Source organism: Bolinopsis microptera, chromosome 5 (genome assembly GCF_026151205.1).
Source record: "Bolinopsis microptera isolate Bmic1 chromosome 5, MBARI_Bmic_1.0, whole genome shotgun sequence".
NCBI lineage: Eukaryota > Metazoa > Ctenophora > Tentaculata > Lobata > Bolinopsidae > Bolinopsis > Bolinopsis microptera.
In genome coordinates, this window is record NC_087076.1 from 730,181 (window position 1) to 749,797 (window position 19,617).

The following is a 19,617-nucleotide window of genomic DNA, read 5'->3' on the forward strand; positions in this document are numbered from 1 at the left end:
TTTTGTAAAATGTGCCAAAAATTAAATTTCTTGTTTCATTAAAAATTAAAAAAACTATTCAGTATTCAGTATTCAGCCTATTTAATTAATCAGGTAAGGTTATGTAAACTGTAAAGTGTAAAGCTCCAACGTCAAACTCCGTTACTCCATGTTTAAGGGGAGATACACCAAAAACGTTTTTGCTCCGAACATCGATTTTATTTTATATTATGGTTAAATAGACAAAAAGAATAAAATTGCACACCTTCAAAATTTTCTAAAAATATTCCCTCATCGAGAAAAAAAATATTTTTCTTTTTCGAAAATTTTTAAAATTTGGAGAAGTCTGTCACTGTAATACCGATAGTTCGGCCATTTTAAAAGTTTTTTAGCTGATTTTTTTACTGAACATTACTTACACTCCGTACAAGACAACCCTTTAAAAAATTATATAATTGAACAATAAATGACCAAGTTACAGACCGAACAAGGTGAAAAAAGAAAAATTGGGATTTTTGCCTACCACCAAGGTTGTACATTTTACCACTCGCCCAGGTCATCAGATATCGCTTCAAAAATTCTTGTGAGTGTAGCTGATGATCATATCAAACTTTTTGGAACAGAATTTCTCTCAGTTTTGAGTTTTAAGGTATGTAATGTGGCCTTAAACGACTTAGTAAAATTCATTGTAAAAATGGGCCAAACATGGCAGAATTAAGGCTTAAAATGACTATAACTAAAAAAGTGTCAGTTTTTTTGAAATAATTTTTACAGAATCGTAATCAGCTTGAGAAGACGAATCTTTTAATACCAAATAGGTGATTTTAGAAGACAAATTGTCTTAAATAATTTTCCAGCTCGAACACAAGGGTCCCCCCTTGTATAAATTTTGTACAAATTGTACACATTCTTTACAAATTTTGTGTCTTTAACTATTATCAATTTGGTACTAAAAGATTTGTCTTACCAAGCTGATTACGATCATGTAAAAATTATTTCAAAAAAAATGACACTTTTTTAGTTATAGTCATTTTAAGCCTTAAATCTGCCATGTCTGGCCCTTTTTTACGATGAATTTTACTAAGTCGTTTAGGCCACATTTCATACCTTAAAACTCAAAACTGAGAGAAATTCTGTTCCAAAAAGTTTGATATGATCATCAGCTACACTCACAAGAATTTTTGAAGCGATATCTGATGACCTGGGCGAGTGGTAAAATGTACAACCTTGGTGGTAGGCAAAAATCCTAATTTTTCTTTTTTCACCTTGTTCGGTCTGTAACTTGGTCATTTATTGTTCAATTATATAATTTTTTAAAGGGTTGTCTTGTACGGAGTGTAAGTAATGTTCAGTAAAAAAATCAGCTAAAAAACTTTTAAAATGGCCGAACTATCGGTATTACAGTGACAGACTTCTCCAAATTTTAAAAATTTTCGAAAAAGAAAAATATTTTTTTTCTCGATGAGGGAATATTTTTAGAAAATTTTGAAGGTGTGCAATTTTATTCTTTTTGTCTATTTAACCATAATATAAAATAAAATCGATGTTCGGAGCAAAAACGTTTTTGGTGTATCTCCCCTTAATTAAATTAGTTTAACTTTAAGTAACCAATGCCAGATCACAAATATGAGTTCTGTGTCAGTTTTGACTTCTATAAACATATTTCAGTTTGTACTTGAAGGTTTTTTTAAAAATGTTTCATTCTAACGGAGTAACGGAGAAATATTGGAAAAATCCCAGTACCGGTCCCGGTACCGGCCGGATTGACTATGAATATGACTCTGATCCCGTACCGACCGGCTTTTCATTTTCATTTTCAATACAGGCTAAGCGCCGCTCAGTAAAATAGCTGAGGTCCCCAGGGTGTCCTCCACGAAAGTTATATCGTAAGTTATATCGTGTACTCTAAGATCGATCGTAACTTTACGATCGCGCCTAAAAAGTGTCCACGAAACATTTTGTAATCTGAGATCATGTAAATCAATTTAATTAGCCTCCGGAATCTTGTCCACGAAACTCAGTTCAAGGTTGATCGTAGAGCAAATTGTTTTATCACGTGACGCGGTACATTGACCAATAGGAGATTCGCAACACAAGTTAATTCACGCAGTCGGAACGCGCAGCTCTTGTATAACGCCATTTTAATCATAAATTGAACTCGTTTTGCGTTGTGTTAATAGAATTGATGGCGGTCTTTATTTCTTGTTCTTACTTTATTTCAAGTGTATCTAATGTAATTCTATCAAGTTTATTGATGTGTTATAAAATGTAATTTAAATCGTTTTAAATCATTCATCAAGAGCTAGAGACAAAAATAAACAAGTATCTTACAACAATATAAAATAATATGATAAATTCCATGCGTACCATGTAACTTAACTGTAATATTAAAGATTATATATACCATAATAGGCCAGGTAAAATATATTATGCAAATAACAGGTGCACGATAAAATTGAACTTGCTCGGACATTCAAAATTTATGTACCATTGTTTTGTTGAGAATGCAAGATTATTCGCTATATAGTACGATTACCGATTGGAAATGCTCCAACGTTTTTCTCAAAGTTTCCTTTTAAGTGTCTGAAGGTTCGGTAAAGGATGATGATTAATCACTCTACACTCGACTGTCACGTGAATTTTTCAACCCGTTCTCTAGCTGGTTCTAAACGACTTTTCGAAACCCTAACCGTCTAATCTGATCCCAACCCTAACCCTAACCCAATCCTTAACAAAAACATATGATGGAACCCTAACCCTAACGAGAAATTAGACTAACTTCCTTATACGGTCATATCACGTGATCGAGACAGTTTTTCGCCAATATCTCGTCAGGGAAGCATTTTAACCCTATGTCATGGGGGGGGGGGGGGGTGATTCGGAATCAGCGTCCGAAAATACATCCATTGAAGTTGATTACAACCGTCGGGGGCCCTTTTAGAACAATCTCGAAGATCGACTGTAGAGTGATTTAGCACGCTCGTTCGGTAAACATTTTGTGAAATGAGTAACGCATCACGCTACAAAATATGTAGGCTCTTAGTCTTACTAAATCGCTCGCCCAAAAATTTCACGTGACTTTGATTTTATAGTTTTGCAGCCGTACAAAACGGTTTTACATATAAACCCTAATCTGTAATCCCATGAACCCTAACCCTAACCATAACCCCGAAGCTATCCATAACCCTTACCACAACCCTAACCCTAACCCTAACCCGAGCCCTAAACAATCGAATTAATGTTTTATTAGCCTGTCACGTGACCAAAATGGTTTTTTGCCCATAACTCTCCAGGAAAGCATTTTAACCCAACGTGAATCCGTGATGGGGGTGCAATTCGGAATCAGCGTCCAAAAATACACCAATTTAGATCAACTTCATACCAAAGGGCATTTTAACAAGAATTTTCTTAAAATTTGGGCGAGCGATTTAGTGGGAGCGACAAATGTACCACGTAATTCTATTCACTATTTTACTGGCAGAAATTAGCGCTAAAAACCATCTTACAGTCAGTATACGCGGCTCATTTTCGATGACGCACTGCCACTGCCTAGGCCATATGCAGTATTACTGGTGTTCGAATCCCAGTTGGACAAAGATCTCAAACCTGAAGGGCAGCCGTCACTTACCAAACCATGGTGTGAATGTTACTGGTACATGGTCAATGGTAGTGGCTATCATTAGAGATGCGAAAATAACACGTGTGCATATGTCTGGGGTTGCTGCAGGGAAATCTGTACTGAAAGGACCGTGGCCGCACCGCAAAAGAAAGGAGATCGGCCCCTCAGTCCTAATTTGCTAGGTTCGCCATATAGTTATTTACTATCTGATTTAGCTTTATTTTATTATTAAATCTAGATTGATGATTCTTTGAAACAAATTGTCTGGTTGCTTTTTGTTTGACTCAGTGATAACGATGTTGTGAAACAGGTTAAAGAGGATATTAAGTTACTACATACAAAGTATTCATACTCTGAAGTCTGAAACTGTGCTTATTCAATGCGTACTATCGTGTTATATGCGACTAGACTACAAATTTAAATTCAAATCTTAGCAGTTCCGAAGATCAAATATAAGAGGGTGAAATTATAGAATTTATTCGAACTGTCAGCGCATTAAAACTATTCAGCTACTAAATAACTATGTAATATCATACAACGTGTCGCAAACACGAGATAAAAGATAAATAATTTATCAAAGTGTCATTGGTTGAGACATCATCAGTTAGGATCGAACATTCGAACGATAATATTTACAATTAAATTATCCGACATTACCGAGCTTGCTATTTTATGGCTCGCTTCTCTCTGGGACATGGAAGTTAAACGAATAGCATGGAGGGAATTAGGAATGGTGCAGCTGATATGTTCAACATTGTCATTTCATCGAGTGTTAGTTTTTTACTAACTTTTTTTTTATTTTTATTTTTATTTGAAAATTCAATTAATTATTATATATATAAATCAAGCGTTACATTTCAGCCACGCAAAATTACAATGACATATTTTGATATACTAATTGATAAATGGAACTGCAATATAAGTTGCTTAATGTTTGGCCGGATGACAACTAACTAAAAGAGAAAAATAAACTTGATTACATAATAATTAATTCGGCTGAACCAACACATAGCAAGAGCCACATTAACGTTGGGGCCGTCTACCAAATTTGAATGACATACAATAACAAAAAATCAAACATATCATAAATAATTATATATGGATTTTGTTCATTACAATTCCGTCACAACTGATAGAAGAAAAAAGAAAGGACAAGCGGATAGGAAATTGGACGGCAGAATTGTAACCAACAAAAACACATTTAAGCTAGTCTGGCCAGACTGTATCGGCAGGCCAGAGGTACTTGATCAGATTGGCCTTAAAAGTAGAAATCCGCTCTGACTGCCGGATACATACTGGTAGACTATTCCATTTCAGCATAGATCTATGAAAGAAGCTATTTCGGAAGGCATCCGAGCAGGGCACAGTGGTACTCATGTAAGTTGAAGTATCCGACCTATCAATTATTTGAGCATTGTGCCTAGTGTATCGGGTGCCCTCTGGACGGCATAGGACTATATAAGTAGGAAGCGAAACTGGGATTATGCTATTCACTATTTTATAGAAGGTCATAAGATCGTTATAAATAAACTTCTGCATGACAGGGAGAATATTTAGCTTCTTTTGCTCTGTAGCAAGTTTATCGTCATTATAACTGGAGTAGGGTTCGCCATTGATCCATTTAATAGCCCTCTTTTGGATAGCAACAAACTGTTGAAGATGAATTGCAGATTGAGGGGACCATATGACAGAACAATGTTCAAATATAGACCTAATTAACGCTAAATAGAACGATCTTTTCTGCCTTTTATCAGTAGTGAAATGACATGTTCTCTTAAGTAGTCCAAGTCTGGAGTTAGCTTTGGAAACAAGCGCTTTACATATATAACGAACTTCCTTGATTACCCTGTTTAAACGTTCCTGTTTAAAAGTTCATGCTGTCTTGACAGCTTGACGCATGTTCCACAAACTTTACTTTTGTGCATGTTATGTTTGTCGGGATGTTTGTGGTCTTGTTTGATAAAGATCAACTGCGCAATCTTGAAACAAATCCTCTCCAGCTTCTCCAGAAACAAGAGTTTATATTCTTGTAAAGTTCACTGTAGAAAATAGGGTTCAGAATGCTGTTGATGGGTAGAACCACCAGAGCTAGCACTTCAAACAGTACGGGAGGGGGACTATCACTAACTAGTTGGAAGTACACAGCAGCCCCGATAAAAGATAACCAACTTGCTAGTTGTGTTCCTATCATCAGGGAAATCTTCAGAGCTAGTGAGGGGGCTGCAGCGTTTTGTCTGTTCATCCCACCTCCAATGTCTCCCACCTCACGTCGAGATTCTAACTGCTGTCTTACTATGATGAGGTAAGTGAGAGTAACTATGACCAGAAGTAGGGACACTGTGATAAGGTAGGAGAGTTTATAGATGAGGTAGGATAGTTGTTCTTTAAAGACGTTGTGAACACACAGACGGGTGTTTCCATAATACCCTATATCTATGACATCGAATATGTTGTCTTTACTGGTAATGATGTTGAGGTCTCTGACTGTTGTGTACAGATCAGTTTTGTTAGAGTAATATGTCTCATGTAGGTGGTTTAACCAAGTCATGTTTACATAGCTAGAGCTAATGAAAGGATTATCTAGAAAGTTTTTAAAGAACACGTCTGTGCGGAAGATGTTTTGTATGGCAACCAAAGGAAGGATGGGAATCAATGCGTTGATCACATTTATGGCAATAAGTATTGCAGATGTTATGAATATTGTTTTAAGTTTGGTTTGATGATATACTCTGACACAATTAATACACCTGACTACACTCATAAGGGCTATTGCACTGAGGGACCCATGTGAAGCTATTGAGAATGTCAGTCCAAGTACCAGGCAGAAGGTGCTTGATCTCCAACTTTCATCTTGAAGACAGTAGTCACCATTTGCACGAAGAACCAGAGCTGCAACCACAACACCACAGTTATACAGACCCATACTACCATCAAAGAAAAGAACCTGGAGACACAACAATCTGTCAACTTTGCCGGCTGATGTGGAGGGGGTGTTGTTGTAGCATCTGATCACCCCTCTCAAGTTCAGTGCTATCGATGAGACTCCTGCAAAAGCTGTGAAAGCAAGCAGAAAGTAAGAACTGAGGAGTAGGTTGGCTGAACCGTCTGAGTTACAGGGGTCACATTCGTCACGTCCGTTGGAGCAGTGTTTGATATTATCACAAGTTTTATCAGGAGTCACCCACTCTGTACTCTCAGAGGTATTGAGGGAGCAATAGAAACGACCTGGACATTCTGCCTCATCCGCACTGTTAGAACAATCTAATTCTCCGTCACACAGTTTAGATAAGGGGCAGGTTTCATAGCTTTCGGGGGCACAACTGAAATGAGCCTGTGCAAACATACCCATATATACTAACACAATTCTTTCGCAAAACTTATCCCATTTGCCATCAGCAAAGTCAGGAGTGTCAGAGCAATTTGTTTTACAGTATAAGCTAGTAATATTTCCATGGTTATTATCAATGAGCGCGTGTATGATAGTATAGTTGAGGCATTGGTTGATAGGGTTTTCATTATCCAAAATTGCAGAGCAGTCAACATACTCAATATTACGAAAGGTGCATGAATAATTTAACTGTGAAATTGCGTCTTTTTTTTCACAATATTCTCTTTGTGACAAGCAAATACTAGAGGAGTTTAGGATAGGACATTGTATTTCCACGAAACCCTCACATAAACACTCATCAGCGCCATCAAGACAATCATTCTTACCATCACACAACTGTGGAAAGGTGACACATCCAGTGCGTTTTGGACAGAAGAAGACATCTATACTGCTGTTAGTACAGCCACATTCGTCTGTCAGGCAATCAGAAATCGTGTCGCAGTATTGGTTGTCATTGATCTTGCAGAACCAGGGTATTTCAGAGATTGATGCTACCCATGAAGGAGCAATTTGTTTTTTAAGCACAAGATCCACAGCGCTAACTGGAATTTGACACACACCTTTCGTTTTATTTGCCATTATGAATAATATTGATAACATTGAGTGAATGAAAGGAGTTTTCATAATATTTGTTACGCAATACATCTGTGCGAGCTTCTTGGCAGGTGTATCTTTTACCTGTAACAATCTGTTTCATTTCATCTAAGTTGACGATATTGGGAACAGTTATTGGGTAAGCCATGGAGGGTTTGTCAGGAGAAGGTTTGGTAGGAGGGGGAGGGATACCAGGGTTGATGAGACAAAATAAGATGAATGTAATCAGAGGTATTAATAGTCTGAACATCTCCTCATCTGTCTATTGAATAATTATAGGTGTTAACAAATAAAAAATAGCTGTTGAAATTTAAATTTAAGTTTAGATCTTATCAAATAAATGGAAGAAAATTGCAAAATAAATTGATACTATCCGACAAATATGTATAAACTGGGGTAAACTATTACTATTAGTATTTATAGCTACTTCGATATGGTCTTAGGGCCGTAATTCCCGGGGGGATTGGGGGATCGTCCCCCAAGATTTTTGGCCACTAACTTAAATTTTCTTTGTAGTTTATTACAAATAATAACTTATAAATTACAATTAACTTTAAGATCATTGCATTGGGAAAAACTGCTAGCTGCACAGATCTCTGATGTCTTATCTGCAAGGTGCCGCCGAGAATGCGCGGTTGTTGCAACTAGCACGTGCCGCCGAGAATGCGCGGCTGCTGCAACTAGCACGTGCGGCCCCGTGTCGTATTACACTCATTGTATAATGTATATGGTCCCCCATGGAGATACAGTCTAACCATAATCAACGGTGTTCAATAATTCCACGGGTATCTACTACCTAAAAGTGCTTCTATACCTAAGTGCAAGATAATTTCTAATTGCTAAAAGTTCATAGTTTTACTTTTAACTCACAAAGCCAAAATTTTTCCGGGGGCTTCGACCCCTGGACTCAATTGCCAATTCGCTCGGCCATGATTTCGGAATTACGGCCCTGTGGCCTGTAAGTGTATGGCATATTGAGTCTCGAGTTACCTGGGGACCTCAGGCTATTATATTTATGTTCATATAAATCATAGAATAGAGATTAGGCGGAATGACAGGCTGAGCGCCGCCCATGTAAAAGACAAAAGTAATATCATCATCCGACAGATCGTATTGGATATCAGTTACAATGGGTTACGATGAGGAGATCCTGGAAGGAAAGATCAGGAAAGTGGAGGATACTGCTGATCGTTGTAAGAACAAGGAAAGCTGGAAGCTTGTCAACGATATTTCAGGGAGGACAAATCCCAGCTGTGGACTCGTAGAAGGGGGCAGCTCAACAGAACGCCTCGAGAACTGGAGCACTCCTCTGGGTTACTTGGACAACCACCCACAGTCCCCGACAGTAGTATTCCGATCAGGAATATACACCCTCCACTGAATATAGAGGATGGCCCGTTCACCATTGAGGAACTACGTCTAGCCAAAAAGCAGATAGTAGAATTGGTAAGGCTTATGGTGATGATGGTATCTCACCTGAAGTGATGAAGAGGGTGGACATCGATGACGTCATCCTGAAGTTCTGCAACGATGCACTATGTGATGGTCTCATTCCCGATCAATGGAAGCTCGAGTAATACTAATATTGTTCCTGTGCCAAACAAAGGGGACCTCGCACTAAGACAGACAACTACAGAGGAATATCTCTGACATCGATAGTCAGTAAAACTCTGAACAAAATGTTGCTGAACAGGATGAAGCCAAGTCTTGAGGAAGTTTTAAGGGACAACCAGAATGGCTTTAGACCTGGGCGCTCTACAACATCGCACATTCTTGCTCTACGAAGAATTATGGAGGGTGCTAAAGCCAAAAACCTAAAAGCCACCATGTAATGGTTTTCATTGATTTTAAAATGGCGTTCGATAGTGTGCATATAGGTTTGCTCATGAAGACATTGAAAGCAGATGGCATACCAAAAGCCATAGTGCGGCTAATTGAGAGTATATACACGGGCACAAAGGCTATAAAAGTAGTTATTACCTGGGGACCCCAGGCTATTATGTTCATAAAGATTTGGCGGAATGACAGGCTGAGCGCGGCCCAGTAAAGTAGTTACAGCTGATGGTATAACAGAGATTTTTTCCCGATCCATGACTCAATTAGTGCCGAAGGCACAAAAGAGTCAAGGACAAGGGTTAGCGAACGAGGTTTTTTTTGTATATGCAGTAGCTTTGCGACCGTGCGTGGTTGCGACCGTACGTACATGCCCTCGCGCACTGTTATTGCCCACGTGACTACCTGCGCAAAGTTATTTTGCGCAATAATCTGAATTAAATAATTGTTGGCGCGCGGCGCTGAACTGACCAAGTACATTGTTAATTTCACCATGTACATATCCCACTAGGCACTAATTGATAGCATACTATTATTATTTTAAGTAATCACTATTACTATTTTGCACAGATCCGTGTCGGGTGTCTGGTTGCATAAACAATAAGCATATGGTTACATAAAAATATACACGATTTTCAAATTCAATGACAATTATATTAACTTGCAGGCTAGGTGGCGCTCGGCCTGTCACTCCGCCATATCTGCATTTTACTATATATAAAGCGAGACGATATATATGGATGGATCCGTGCCATTTTACTGACACCACGGCATCAACTTTAACACGACTTTCCGCAAAAACCGTAAAAGATATACAACTGAAACTTTTTTGACTGGGTCAAATGCCTTTTTTTTATTAAATACTTTTCAAATTTTACAGAGTACAGCAATAGATGAATATAAAATAGAATCGTTCAAAATATCGCCCCCATCTGTAAAATATGATTGGGCACCCAAACACGGTAAACACATAGTGAACTATGTCCGCAGTAACTTGGACCCATTGGCCTTCAAATCAGCACGAAAAATAAAATATTGGCCAAGGAATAAGAATTTTAGTACCCAAAATTTGGACCCCCAAGTGGTGTCAAAAACGCAAATTAAATAGATACTAATTATTTTAGTCTCTTGAGTCTTGACACCACTTTAGGGTTATAGGATTACACAGGATTACACAGGATTAAAATTAAATTATAGATCCATTATCATGGACCGTCATAATTGTACAGAGATTAATGAAAACATTCATCTTTCCTTGAAGTCAGGGCCAGGGTTATCCTTAAATCTTAATTATGACTAATTCGCGAGGTTATAAGACGGGTTCCTGCTAGTGCTTATAAACAGTAAAAACTGGGGTCCCCAGGTTGTACTTGTATGGAATATGATAAAATATGCCATCACGGATTGGGAAATTGAGCGGCCATCCACAAAAAAAAGCGGCCCCGCATTTCTTGTTGATATCCTGGCTGGAGTACTGCAAGGAGACACTCTGGCCCCGTACAGTACTTGTTCAATATCGTTATTGACTATATTATGACAGTGACTATAGACGATGATGACTCGTACTCTAGGTTCACTCTCAGGCCTGCACGGAGTAGAAGGATTGGTGCCGAGAAGATTGCAGACATCAAGTTTGCAGATGATGTTGCCCTTATTATCACTAATACCATTATCACTGATACCATTTTTTTTGTATATGCAGTAGCTTTGCGACCGTGCGTGGCTGCGACCGTACGTACGTGCCAATATTGTTATTGAAGGGGCAAAACTACTCCTGGACAGGCTTGAGAAAGCAGCACTGAGTGTGGGGCTAGCCAAGAACGACACTAAAACTAAGTTCATGACTCTGAACATGACAGAGGAGGCGAGTAGTCTTGAAAGCTGTTCTGGAAACCAGCTGGAAAAGGTGACAGACTTTGTATACCTTGGAGCATGGATAGCAACAACAGAGAGGGACCTGCGGGTCAGAAAAGCTAAGGCTTGGTCAGCCTGCCACATTCCACAAGCTTAAGAAGATGTGGAAGTCTAACCTTAGAAGAGGACTAAAGATCCGTCTATTTGTTGTTACTGTGGAGTCAATACGTCTATATGGTTCTGAAACGTGGACGTTAACAGACCAATTGAAGAAACGCATTGATGGCTGCTCAGTGGCGTAACTTTGCCTGTTGGCCCCCCGCTCAGTGACAAAAAGCGCCCCCCTAAAATTTTTTGTGTCCCTAAAAATAAAAAATAAAAAAAAAAAAGGTCGGGTACTTTTTTTTCGCCCCCTAAGGCTTTTTGCGCCCCCTGAAGCAAAAAAGGGTACCCCAAATATTTTTTTCGCGTCGACTGAACGCTAAATTGGACAGGGAAATACACAAACAAGGCGTATTTTCAGTGAAAGGGCCTAAAATTCAGGAAAATTGCGCCCCCCTTATACGGCGCCCCCCCGCACAGCGGGGTCTGCGGGGCCCTAAGTTACGCCACTGTGGCTGCTACACTAGAATGCTAAGGATGGCACTAAATGTGGACTGGAAACAGCGCAAAACCAACAAAGAAGTCTATGACAACCTACCGAGAGCAACCATGAAGATCCAAAAGCGCAGGATGCAACTATAAGCAGGCCATATCCACCGGCACTCAGAACTAGTCGCAAACCGCTCGCTACTTTGTGAACCAAATCTGGAGAAATGGGCGGACTTATGGCGGATAGAGTTTGCAGCGCATCAATCAATACTCGGACGCTGAAGCCGCATTGTACTTGTATCACCCGTTAAAAGCCGCATTAAGTCAGTCAAGAGAAGTGCGATGATCACGTGACTAAAGAACTTTTAACGTGCTTTGTTTGTAGAAAATTCTTCTATAAGTTTCTAAATAATCTTTTATAATATAAGTTGAGATTTTTGAATGGATTTTATGTGGACTTAATACTAATACTATTAGTATTAAGTCCACTTATAAAATCCACTTAAAATGATGAATTATGAAACTATTAGTAATAGTTTCATAATTCATCATTTTAAGTGGATTTTATAGGTTGGCGCGCGTTATATGAACTAGCAGGAACCCGTATGCGTATAACCCTAAAACGGTGTCAAGACTCAAGAGACTAAAATAATTATTACCTATTTAATTCGCGTTTTTGACACCACTTGGGGGTCCAAATTTTGGGCTCTAGAACTCCTTTTCCTTGGCTAATTTTTATTTTTTCATGCTGATTTGAAGGCCAATAAAGCATTTGACCCAGTCAAAAAAGTTTCAGTTGTATATCTTTTACGGTTTTTGCGGAAAGTCGCGTTAAAGTTGATGCAGTGGAGACAGTAAAATGGCACGGATCCATATACATATATATATAGGAGTACAGCAACGAAATATATATATATATATCGTCTCGCTTTATATATAGTAAGATATCTCCACCCTTCTACCAAAACACAAAAGCACATTTAATTTGATACATATGAAATATGTCTATAACTTGCTCGATTCTGCATTAAGTTGACGTAAACTGACCAATTTTGAACGGGAAATTGTTTAAAATTATTTTCGAGGCATATTGACAAAACTAAAATTTAAAAGCTACTCACGCTATTGTGCTTTTTCACGGAGAAATTAGACAGAAGCGTTTTTAGCGTTAACAAAATAGTAATACTGAAAACTCGTGGCTCCTTATGCCATATTGGTATAAATATAACTTATAATTATATTGCATAAGTAAAGGATCAGCCGTCAAAGAAAAATCCATACATTTTACAGTATGGAGATAGATGATTTGATATATTCCTCGAATGAGTGGTAATAATATTAGTAACTCAAACCAGAAAGAATTATCTCAATCAGACACTCAGTGACTGCAGAGCTATAAAGGCCAAAGTATGTACACTGACTTTTAGCCCATCTGTAATTAAAAATTAGAAACTGTAAGATTGCTATTGGACACGCACTTCAATATTTCCTCCATCAAGAGAGTGTCTCCCTCGTTTAGCTGAAACCACCGTCCACGTCGAAAACAGAACTTGAAAAGAAAGGCTTCTGGTTGAGTTTTGAGATTACCTGGGGACCCCAGGCTATAATGTTCATAAAGAGAGATTCGGCGGAATCACTGGCTGAACGCCGCCCAGTAATCTTGAGAATGAGATCAACCGACGAAGTACCAATGATGCACTCGGACTAGGGCGTATTATTCGTTCCACCTCAAATCTTTGAGTTTGGTAAGAAGTGCTCAAGTAGAACGGACTCGACGATCATTCCTTTGGGGGACTCCTAAGATTAGGAACGCAAATCATATGGACAATGGACATGGTGGACGCGGAGCATTGGGTAATCGACGGTACCTTCAAATTCTTACCTTATTTCTTCTGCACCAGATTGGCTGCCATTGTTGCAACATAAACAATAAAGATCGAGTATTTGATTTTGTTCGGTATTGCGAAATACTAAAATGGCCCGCTGCCACGTGTCTCAATTTTTCCCAAACAAATAAGGAAATGATATTAATTTGAATAACCGCGTCCGCAAATGCAAAATGATACCGAGAATGAAATCGGTCGCTCGCTTTTCCCATTCATTCACGGCTTACTCGGACACGGGCTTATTATTCGTGACACCTCAAATCTTTAAGTTTGTCAGAACGGACTCGACGATCATTCCATTTCCTTTGGGGACTCATAAGAACGCAAATCATATGGACATGGTGGACGCGGAGTATTGGGTAATCGACGGCACCTTCAAATCTGAACATTTAATTTCATATTTAAATTCCATCAGGTTGGTTGCCACTTGCCATACATTGTTTTGACCATTGTTAATGATCTGGCCCGGCGCGCGCTACTTCGTAGCACGTGCCATCGAAAAGAAAACCAAAAGCGGCGCGCGCTACTTCGAAGAAATTTAGACGAACGTATAAACGTACATCCGTCAAGCCATTGTTGCGACATAAACAACAAAGATCGAGTTATACTTGTTCGGTATTGCGAAATACTTTGGTAATGGTATTTTCACTGTTTGGTAGTAATAATGATATTGAGTAATTTTGTATTACTATTAGTAGTTGTACAGCAATACTAATGGGACTACTGCAGACCCTCTACCGGCCAAACCTTGTTAACAAAGCCGCAGTCAAGGTACGGTGAACGGTAGTTAAAAGCGCTTAAGGGACATAAATCAAAGTGGTATAGCAACATCATGTAGTGGACATCTTGAGAAATGAGTTCTAGGTAGAATGTAAGGTTGCTCCTTCATAAATCGTCTTTTTCTCCGATAATAAGTTGACATCAAGTCTTGAAAATTATTCGAGAAGAATCTCGAATAATTTAGTTTAATTACAGCGTCCCATATGGCTATCTAAACTGCAAACCCTATCCAATTCCATTGCTGAACACGGCCTTTATCTTTTCCGACGAGTGGGATCATCAATAACGAGGTCTGGTGACATCCTCTGGATCAGGCCGAGGTCTATAAGTGTTATCGGGATTACTTCTGTAGTAGTTGTACAGCAATAAAATGATGTCACCATTTTACCTAGTCACACAGACATCGAACGCTGTAAGAAGATGATGCGATCAAACCGCGTTAATTTGTTTTACTTTTATTCATAGAAAAATATAATAGGGATCTTTCATATTGTGTTCCATACATGGAGCGCTTTTTCACGCCACTGCTGACTGCTTTATACTATTACGATAGACACTATCTTACAAAATAAGAAACAGAGGGAGAAATGCTGTTGTGGGACGAGGAGAGCGTTCCCCTCCAAAGGAAAGAGGTTGAACTAAATATTATGTTACTAATTAAATTATCATTCAATTTCCGTATCTGGTTTGGAATTTGGCTGTCTTAAATCTTAATAGATTCTATCAGCCTATCAAAAAGGAAGTAAGTATTTTGAATTTGATAATTACAGTTACAAAGCAACAATTAACATTTAGCCTAAGAATTGAGATTCAACATATTGATGTCTTCTGTTTCATAGAGTGGGTTATATGACTGTGTGACATTATCATATCCTCCGGATTAGCCATAATCATATTAAGTTATTATGCTATTGAGTCTCGTTTGATGATTCTTTCAAACAAAATTCTGTAAAAACCTTGATTCAGTGATCACGATGCTAACAAGGTTAGTAGATACTAAGATACGTACTATCACGACTCTTACTAAAACTGGTAGGTATAAAGCCTAAACTACATATTCTCTGTAAGTTTATATAGCTTTATAATTAATATCTGTTTAATTAAAAAATTAAATTTTGAAAACTGATTGAGTTGTTACAATTTTAATGAAATCAATTCCGCGAATATCGCGAACCAAGATACGGGCAATTACTTTTTGTGGTCTTTTCGCCTTCGACTTACGACTTAGGGCGGCTTCAACGTCCGAACAGAGATAGTTTTTTTCTTCAAATCTGTCTATCCAGCATGAGTTTGTTAATCTCCTTGCTGTCGTCAAGCACCGTGTCCTTCCGAAAGATGTCAATATATGTGAGGTGTGGTCTTCCCCTTCGACGATGTCCTTGAAGGGGTTCCCAGAAGAGAAGTTGATGACTCAGAAGTTCTTCATGTCTGGCTAAATGACCTGCGAGTCTCAGTATCCACATTTAAATTGATTAAAGTTAAACCCATGAATTTTAAAGAAATCTATATTGGAAAAATCACTGTGAAAGTATTGCTAGGATTCCATCGAAAAACCACGTAGAAAAGTATTCTACATTAAATTTAATGAAGCAAAATGACAAAAAGAACACCAGAACTAAAAGTTTAAGTATATACGAATATAGTGCCCCCAATTCTCTCGAAGTGACTTGAGCGTAACAAAAGCGTGGCAATCTGTAAAACTTGATTTAATTGATAATTGATAATGCAAGCCTCGATCACGCGTGTAGTGCATCACTCCTGATGCTTGAAGGATAATGTACTCTAAATATCTTAATAATTTCTTCTAGTCTAAATGACCCGAGGCAAATAACTGCGAAATAGAAGTTGTACTTCGCTTTAAGGGCGGTGACTAATTCTCGAACTTGAGTCATATAAATCGGTATAAATAACGGGGTCCGGACTCTACGGCGTAACTGTAAGACTCTACGGCTCTATTAGGGTTGGAGTCTTACGCCGTAGAGTCCCGGACCGGCCGGACCCATAAATAACATATAATTATTTACTGGGCCGCGCTCAGCCTGTCATTCCGCCTAATCTTTAGTGATTAGTCATTGGTCAAAAATTCAGTAAAAACTGTAACATTTTGGTAAAGGAAACGGCAGAAAAGCTTCTATTCAATTTCAAAAATACTTAAAAATATTTCCTTCTATTTTGGTGATTTTCCGTGTATCAAAGCTTTCTTTGGTAATTTAGCTTTCAGTAACTCAATCGTGTGCCATACACAGTGAGCCCATTAAAAAATCTTACGTACGAGAGATACTGATAGGACGGCGTAAATTTTGTTTTTAAGCTTTTTCAAAATTTGATAAATTACTGCACATGTAAAAATTGGGTATGAATCTGATCTAAATCAGTGTATTTTTTGGACAATGGACGCTGATTCCGAATCACCCCTATGACGTAGGGTAAAAATGCTTCCCTGGAGAGTTAATATGGACAAAAAACCGTTTTGGTCACGTGACAGGCTAGTAAAACATGAATTCGATTGTTTAGGGCTCGGGTTAGGGTTAGGGTTGTGGTAAGAGTTATGGATAGCTTCGGTGTTATGGTTAGGGTTGGGATTAGGGTTTCCGTTTATGTAAAACCGTTTTGTACGGCTGCAAAACCATAAAAACCAGAGTCACGTGAAATTTTTGGGCGAGCAAATTAGTAAAAGCCAAAAATTCCTTATTGTTGACTAATTTTGACAAAACAACCATTTTATCAGCTCCATCAGTCAACTCTAAAGCATGATTAGTCTAGTTACCCTCGTGTTACCCTAGTTACCCTAGTTACCCTAGTCTTACCCTAGTTACCCTCGTGTTACCCTAGTTACCCTAGTCTTACCCTAGTTACCCTCGTGTTACCCTAGTTACCCTCGTGTTACCCTAGTTACCCTCGTGTTACCCTAGTTACCCTAGTCTTACCCTAGTTACCCTAGTCTTACCCTAATTACCCTCGTGTTACCCTCGTGTTACCCTAGTTACCCTCGTGTTACCCTAGTTACCCTAGTCTTACCCTAGTTACCCTAGTCTTACCCTAGTTACCCTCGTGTTACCCTAGTTACCCTCGTGTTACCCTAGTTACCCTCGTGTTACCCTAGTTACCCTAGTTACCCTCGTTGCCCTCGTGACCTGTCTTTAACTGCTCTAACTGACAGGGCAAACGAGATCGTGACGAAAACAGTCAAGTTGGTGCGGGGTCCTCAGGGATATGGCATGTACTTGCGAGAGGTAAGTTGGTGCGGGGTCCTCAGGGATATGGCATGTACCTGCGAGAGGTAAGTTGGTGCGGGGTCCTCAGGGATATGGCATGTACTTGCGAGAGGTAAGTTGGTGCGGGGTCCTCAGGGATATGGTATGTACTTGCGAGAGGTAAGTTGGTGCGGGGTCCTCAGGGATATGACATGTACTTGCGAGAGGTAAGTTGGTGCGGGGTCCTCAGGGATATGACATGTACTTGCGAGAGGTAAGTTGGTGCGGGGTCCTCAGGGATATGACATGTACTTGCGAGAGGTAAGTTGGTGCGGGGTCCTCAGGGATATGACATGTACTTGCGAGAGGTAAGTTGGTGCGGGGTCCTCAGGGATATGACATGTACTTGTGAGAGGTAAGTTGGTGCGGGGTCCTCAGGGATATGGTATGTACTTGCGAGAGGTAAGTTGGTGCGGGGTCCTCAGGGATATGGTATGTACTTGCGAGAGGTAAGTTGGTGCGGGGTCCTCAGGGATATGACATGTACTTGCGAGAGGTAAGTTGGTGCGGGGTCCTCAGGGATATGGCATGTACTTGCGAGAGGTAAGTTGGTGCGGGGTCCTCAGGGATATGGCATGTACTTGCGAGAGGTAAGTTGGTGCGGGGTCCTCAGGGATATGACATGTACTTGCGAGAGGTAAGTTGGTGCGGGGTCCTCAGGGATATGACATGTACTTGCGAGAGGTAAGTTGGTGCGGGGTCCTCAGGGATATGGCATGTACTTGCGAGAGGTAAGTTGGTGCGGGGTCCTCAGGGATATGACATGTACTTGCGAGAGGTAAGTTGGTGCGGGGTCCTCAGGGATATGACATGTACTTGCGAGAGGTAAGTTGGTGCGGGGTCCTCAGGGATATGGCATGTACTTGCGAGAGGTAAGTTGGTGCGGGGTCCTCAGGGATATGACATGTACTTGCGAGAGGTAAGTTGGTGCGGGGTCCTCAGGGATATGACATGTACTTGTGAGAGGTAAGTTGGTGCGGGGTCCTCAGGGATATGGCATGTACTTGCGAGAGGTAAGTTGGTGCGGGGTCCTCAGGGATATGGCATGTACTTGCGAGAGGTAAGTTGGTGCGGGGTCCTCAGGGATATGGCATGTACTTGCGAGAGGTAAGTTGGTGCGGGGTCCTCAGGGATATGGCATGTACTTGCGAGAGGTAAGTTGGTGCGGGGTCCTCAGGGATATGGCATGTACTTGCGAGAGGTAAGTTGGTGCGGGGTCCTCAGGGATATGGCATGTACTTGCGAGAGGTAAGTTGGTGCGGGGTCCTCAGGGATATGGCATGTACTTGCGAGAGGTAAGTTGGTGCGGGGTCCTCAGGATATGGCATGTACTTGCGAGAGGTAAGTTGGTGCGGGGTCCTCAGAGATATGGCATGTACTTGCGAGAGGTAAGTTGGTGCGGGGTCCTCAGGGATATGTCATGTACTTGCGAGAGGTAAGTTGGTGCGGGGTCCTCAGGGATATGACATGTACTTGCTAGAGGTAAGTTGGTGCGGGGTACTCAGGGATATGGCATGTACTTGTGAGAGGTAAGTTGGTGCGGGGTCCTCAGGGATATGGCATGTACTTGCGAGAGGTAAGTTGGTGCGGGGTCCTCAGGGATATGACATGTACTTGCTAGAGGTAAGTTGGTGCGGGGTACTCAGGGATATGGCATGTACTTGCGAGAGGTAAGTTGGTGCGGGGTCCTCAGGGATATGGCATGTACTTGCGAGAGGTAAGTTGGTGCGGGGTCCTCAGGGATATGGCATGTACTTGCGAGAGGTAAGTTGGTGCGGGGTCCTCAGGGATATGGCATGTACTTGCGAGAGGTAAGTTGGTGCGGGGTCCTCAGAGATA

General features: G+C 40.1%; 4 protein-coding genes across 4 annotated transcripts in view; 1 reads left to right on the plus strand and 3 right to left on the minus strand.

Annotated features, from left to right (window-relative positions):
- LOC134815899 (cilia- and flagella-associated protein 53-like) overlaps positions 1-19,617 on the minus strand; it is an 889,273-nt gene that overhangs the window by 574,599 nt on the left and 295,057 nt on the right. The gene's annotated exons all lie outside the window — the stretch shown is intronic.
- The window catches only part of LOC134815896 (probable ubiquitin carboxyl-terminal hydrolase MINDY-4), a 623,521-nt gene that overhangs the window by 303,118 nt on the left and 300,786 nt on the right, over positions 1-19,617 (minus strand). The gene's annotated exons all lie outside the window — the stretch shown is intronic.
- The window catches only part of LOC134815835 (SH3 and multiple ankyrin repeat domains protein 2-like), a 35,468-nt gene that overhangs the window by 2,222 nt on the left and 13,629 nt on the right, over positions 1-19,617 (plus strand). The window contains exon 2 of the mRNA XM_063824417.1: positions 17,685-17,757. Coding sequence (XP_063680487.1) covers positions 17,685-17,757 — 73 coding nt within the window. The remainder of the gene's footprint in view (positions 1-17,684; positions 17,758-19,617) is intronic.
- LOC134814886 (uncharacterized) lies at positions 3,902-7,844 on the minus strand. Its single transcript, XM_063823191.1, has 2 exons — positions 5,419-7,844; positions 3,902-4,385 (listed from the first exon to the last, which is right to left on the minus strand). Exon 1 carries the CDS (start codon positions 7,629-7,631, stop codon positions 5,565-5,567), a length of 2,067 nt encoding a protein of 688 aa, XP_063679261.1. The 5' UTR covers positions 7,632-7,844; the 3' UTR covers positions 3,902-4,385; positions 5,419-5,564.

Excerpts from the sequence above, each read along its gene's own strand:
- LOC134814886 (XM_063823191.1), bottom strand. The coding sequence starts at position 7,631 with ATGTATTGCGTAACAAATATTATGAAAACTCCTTTCATTCACTCAATG.